General features: G+C 30.9%; 1 protein-coding gene across 1 annotated transcript; it reads left to right on the plus strand.

Moving 5' to 3' along the window:
* Positions 1-1084: 1084 nt before the first annotated feature.
* On the plus strand, positions 1085-2722 carry LOC139858555 (transcription factor TCP13-like). Its single transcript, XM_071847389.1, has 2 exons — positions 1085-1216; positions 1680-2722. The coding sequence occupies exon 2, from the start codon at positions 1709-1711 to the stop codon at positions 2498-2500; it is 792 nt and encodes a 263-aa protein (XP_071703490.1). The 5' UTR covers positions 1085-1216; positions 1680-1708; the 3' UTR covers positions 2501-2722.
* Positions 2723-5831: the final 3109 nt, after the last annotated feature.

A 5831-nucleotide genomic window follows, 5' to 3' on the forward strand; every position in this document is an offset into this window, starting at 1 on the left:
TGTTAAAAAAAAAAAAAAAAAAAAAAAAAAAAAAAAAAAAAAAACAAACAGAATCTTTATTTTACTAAAAAAGAAGGTAGCAAAATACTACATATACAGAAGCTGTATGGTCCATGCAGTGAGCAATAACACCACTGGGATCCATTTTATAGCCTCTTACATTTTGGTCCTTTGTGTCTGCAGATACAGTTTGCTATGAAGGCCACATCTATATATCTGCCATCACTAATTAAATTATACAGAGTAATTTGTTATGTTTACTTATAAATAATTAAATTACATACAGTCAAGTCAGTTATCTTAATATGATCTATTAATGAAACGTTTTGTGTCTAGTTTAACAAGCTGAGGTGTATAGTGGCTATAGTTTTCTAGCTAGAATTTGGCTCAACAGTTATCGAATAACAGAACATCATATCATTTCATGGTTTGTAAGTAGATTAATTTGAAAGGATCTCATCTTGAGGCAAGTTAATGAGCATATTATAACAAAATCATTAGATCAAAAAGATTATTTCATTTCTTCAACTTTTCGCAACTTGGGCATTGTGGTCCCCTTATTATCGAATAATTAAGTCATCTTCGTCTAACCACCGAGGCATTGCGTGAGTGGTATACGAGGAGCGGCTTTTTTGTCCTCAACCGAGTAGGCGCAAGTTCGATTCCAAGGGTCGGGATCTAATTAGTACTGACAACAATTAGCTTCCCGGTTGGAGGTTTTCTGAACCTTCAACCGTACTGCCAGGGTTGTTGTGATTTGGTTTTCTCCTAACGCGTATGTGGGTGATGTCGATACTGCCGTTAAAAAAAAGTCATCTTCTTCAAGTGTAATTATATGTGGAAGTGTTTTAAACTGATGAGTATCAATGTGATTTATCACTCGAATGGCCTATATATATAACTACTTCATCAATTAGAGATTGTTCAGTTTGTGGTGTACACTTATCTATAGCTACGTCGCTTGTACAGGTTGACACTGACGCCATTGGTCGCAAATCATCCACAACCTTTTTCTTAAATTCTTCTTTCAACTACTAATAGAAATGTTCTCACTTTGTGTAGTTCAGTATAAAAAGGATTGAAGATCAGATTCTTTTATTTTGCAGTTCATATACAACTACTAATTAACAACAAAATATCAGAAAGTTTGTCCTTGTTCATCCATTCTTGAGCAGCAGCTAGCTAGATCCTAATTCCTGACAGCTGTATCTTCAATGTGAGTTCATTTTCTTAATTTAAATGGTTTTTTGAGATTGCTTATATTAAGGCGCTTATCTGATAAAAAAAACAGGTGTTAACATATATGCTTATTTATTTGCTGTAAGAATAAGTGAATAAGCAAAAAAGCAGATAAACGCTTAAATAAGCAAAATCCCAAACACCCCCTAAGATCAGTGTGCATCTTGTAATGGAAGTGCCACAGATTGAGCTCAAGTTATCTTTTTGTTCTTGTTAATTTTCTTGGCTTGATTACCCGAGGTTTTACCTTCTATAGGGGAGCCAATGTGCTCGTTTATAGGAGGGTTTCCTTGCAAACCCAAAAAAAAAAAAAAAAAAAAATCTTGTAACATGTTGCCCAACTTGTGAGAAAAGTTTTCAAAGTTAGTTAATTTACAGCTTTAATATTAATAATACTAACATGGAATTGATACCCATGTTTCAAACTGTCTAAAAATTAGTGTTTCATATACCAAGTGATACAAGTAAGATGATCAACAATACTTATGATCAAGAAGATGATCATAACAGCCCAGAAAACCCTAATCCAACCTCGAGAAAATATTCAGTTTTGAAGAATAATCCAAGAATTGTAAGGGTGTCACAGGCATCTGGAGGTAAAGATAGGCACAGCAAAGTGTGGACCGTAAAAGGATTAAGAGACCGAAGAATAAGGCTTTCTATACCTGCAGCTATTCAATTATATGATCTTCAAAATCAACTCGGGTTAACTCAACCAAGCAAAGTGATAGATTGGTTGCTTGATGTTACTAAAGATGATATCGATAATCTTCCACCACTTCAAATGGCATTAGAAGACTTTAATCGATTCCATCTACCATCGCCTTATGTTAGTGTTCCTCAAGATCATTTAAATACTAATTTTTCTCCATTTTTCAATATGTATGATCATCAAAAGACAAAGGGGAAGGAAGTTATTGTCGAAAACAAGCCAAACATGTATAATTATTATCATGATCATCACTTTCATCCATCTTCGAATCTATCTTTATTAGGATTCGGTCATCACCAAGATACTAATTACGTTCAATCTTCATCTCCGCTTTTATCATGCTCTTCTGGCATTGCATTTGCACCCCCTTCATTTTGTCCTCCATACTTGATGCCTACTCACTTCCACTCGTTGATCTCGAGTTCTTCAAATGAGCAACCGAATTCACTTGTGCCGGTGCCTCTTAACCTTGTGGATACTAAGCTGAAGTTACCTTTTGGTTTGAACATGAACTCTAAGGTTGATTCAGAAAACAGTGAAAATGGATGATATATTGCAATTTGTTAATTAATGGCATGCAGTTTGAGCTAGGCAAGAGACAGTAAGGTCAATTATAAAGTCATATGTAACACAGTTTGATCATTGTTTGTAAGATTTATTGGCATTTAGTTTTTTTGGCGTTCAAAAAAAAAAATTTAGTTTTCGTTTGAGTTGAAATGAAATTCAAGGTTGGTAAACTTACTACTATGAATGACAACAAATTTTAGAAATGATGCCCAATAATGTATCGACAGAATAAAAAATTAAACTTTGTTCTTAGACATTTTCGTGCTATTCAACATTTTCATTAACCACGTATGTTGTATATTATCAGTCTAATCGTTGCTCAAACATTTAGTAAGCGTATAATATATATATATATATATATATATATATATATATATATATATATATATATATATATATATATATATATATATATATATATATATATATATATATATACAGGGGCACGATCCATGGATAAGCTTAAAAGAAGTACAAACCGGATAAGCAAAATAAATTTTTTATTTTTTATTTTTTTTTTACATTCATAATTCTGCATTAAAATGCACCTCTAATCAATTTTTTTCATAAAAAAAAAGTTCAAAATCTTTCAAAAATCGATGATGAATGGTAAAATTAACCATTCATCGGGTTAATTTATCATTCATCTTGTTTACGATTAATGATAAAATTAATCAATGCTAAAAAAAACTTGATGAATGGTTAAATTAACCATTCATCTGTTTTTTATCATTCATCATAAACAGATGAATGGTTAAATTAACCATTCATCTGCTTTTTTTAGCATTGATTAATTTTATCATTCATAGCGAACAAAAATGAATGATAAATTAACCAGAAGAATGGTTAATTTTACCATTCATCATCGATGTTTACCATTCATCATCGATTTTCGAACGATTTTGTTCAAAAACTTTTTAAAATTTTTTCGTTTTCTTCTATTTGCATATTAAAGGATCGTTTTTTTTTTAAAAAAAATTTTGAAATTTTACTTATCCAGTTTGTGCCCCATTTAGTGCTTATCCATGGATTGGTCCACTATATATATATATATATATATATATATATATATATATATATATATATATATATATATATATATATATATTTTTGGCGAAATAACGAAAACATTATATAAAATGGAAAACGTTTTCGAAAAGAAAACAAATTCAACAGGAGGAAACATAATCTCTTTGGTGATCCAAGAAATACCGAAACATAATTTTTTTGAAAAGGCAAATGATAATTTTAACAATTATATAAAAATTAAAACTAAGATTATTTTCGACCTACACTAACAAACTAATCCACACAACACGACACCACGATCAACATAGAAGAAGATTATCAACACAAAATCTAATGCATAACCACTAAGAGTAATAATAAAGGAATCATTTATATCATCAACAAAAACCTTTTTTCAAGTGGGTGTACTTACTTTGTAAAAGCCAGCTTACTTACATAGTTGTTATAAATTTAGCCGTAGCAACAAGTGATTGCACGACTGATGACCATTAGGACTTAACTAAATCAACAATGTTGATGATAATACTAACTAAAATTAAATGGTTGATTAAACCCTGCAAACAAAACCTAGCTTCCGAGCAGTTGGTGAATCAAGTCATTCATCAGACCCAAAACCACTTCATTAACTAAATCTTTAACGATCAGATTTTCAACCTCCAATTCAATACTTGGTAACTCACCATTATAGTCCGACCAACTGTCTGCACTATTCAACACATCCTGATAAGCTAAACTCCATTCTTCTCTTTTCTTTTCTATTCTTCCGATGAGCGACTTTCTTATTCTTCCACTTGTATAACTTGACTCGGGTATCCGTTTGGTTAACGGTGTAGGTGGTGGTCTAGATTGTCTCTTTAACTCAGGCCTCTTTTGTTGTAACTTAGGGCTAACAGAACCCTTGCTCTTGTGTGACGACCCGTCCTAATCCACCTGGACGAAGTCATCAACATTTGGTCCCATTGCGAGGTACTGACCTAAATATGCCATGTACGACTCCAAGTAATATCTTTAAAATGAGCAAATGCACAACGGAAGATTTCTTTCGTACCTGAGAATAAACATGCTTAAAAGTGTCAACCAAAAGGTTGGTGAGTCCATAGGTTTATCATAACAATCATTTCAATATATTAATAGACCACAAGATTTTCGTTTATAAATATATGTACACTCGCAAGTGTATAAACCGTTCTGCTTATGTTGAAGCCTCAGTAACCAACCTTAACAATAATATAATAAGTCATCTTCGCAAAGATGGATATGTGCACTCGCAAGTGTATAAATAATTCTCGAAGTACTAAACATCTGCCCACTAGCTCTTATGTCTAGTGCAGCCTACATGATGGGGGTGTTAAGCCAGATAGATCTATCTTTAGGATTCGCGCTCACATGCTCTTATAACATGTAACTAAATTACCCAGCACATCAATCCGCAGAATTATCATTTTTAATCACTTGTCTCTATTTCGTAAAGCATTTATAAAATATTGCATGTATTCTCAGCCCAAAATATATATTGCAAAAGCAATTAAAAAGGGAGCAAATGAAACTCACAATACGATATTTTGTAGTAAAAATATTCATACGACGAAACCGAACAATGCAAGGTTGGCCTCGGATTCACGAACCTATATCAAGTATGTATATTAACACATATAATTGTGATCGAACAAATTTACGTATTATTATTATTGATAAAATTGTTATATTTAATAATTTATAGGTTTCATTAATAATTTAATTAAATATTTTCATTTTATATATAAACATATTAATATAGTTAAGTTATGTGTATTAAATATAGTTTTACATAAATAATCTTTATTAGGTAAAATAATATTAATAATATAAAAAGTTGTATCTTTTTATCATAATAATAATAATAATAATAATAATAATAATAATAATAATAATAATAATAATAATAATAATAATAATAATAATAATAATAATAATAATAATAATAATAATAATAATGAAAAATAAGTAAACTACCTCAAGGGTGTAGTCTAAAAAAATGCTCAAGTCCGGGTTTGAACCCGGGACCACCCGCTAACCCGATAACATTCTAAACCACTCCTCAATTTTCTCTTTTCTGTTTTAATATATATAACTTATATATATATATATTTTTATAACTCGTATTTGTTGCTTCTTCTTCTTCTTCTTCATTTTCTAAAAAAAAAAAGGCCATAACTGAGAATTGAACTCGCAACCTCTCGTCCAAGACAAACACACCTAAATCAATCCACTGTCTGTTTCTTTCTTGTATTAATTCACGTCTCAA

Source organism: Rutidosis leptorrhynchoides, chromosome 7 (assembly GCF_046630445.1).
Source record: "Rutidosis leptorrhynchoides isolate AG116_Rl617_1_P2 chromosome 7, CSIRO_AGI_Rlap_v1, whole genome shotgun sequence".
Lineage (NCBI taxonomy): Eukaryota > Viridiplantae > Streptophyta > Magnoliopsida > Asterales > Asteraceae > Rutidosis > Rutidosis leptorrhynchoides.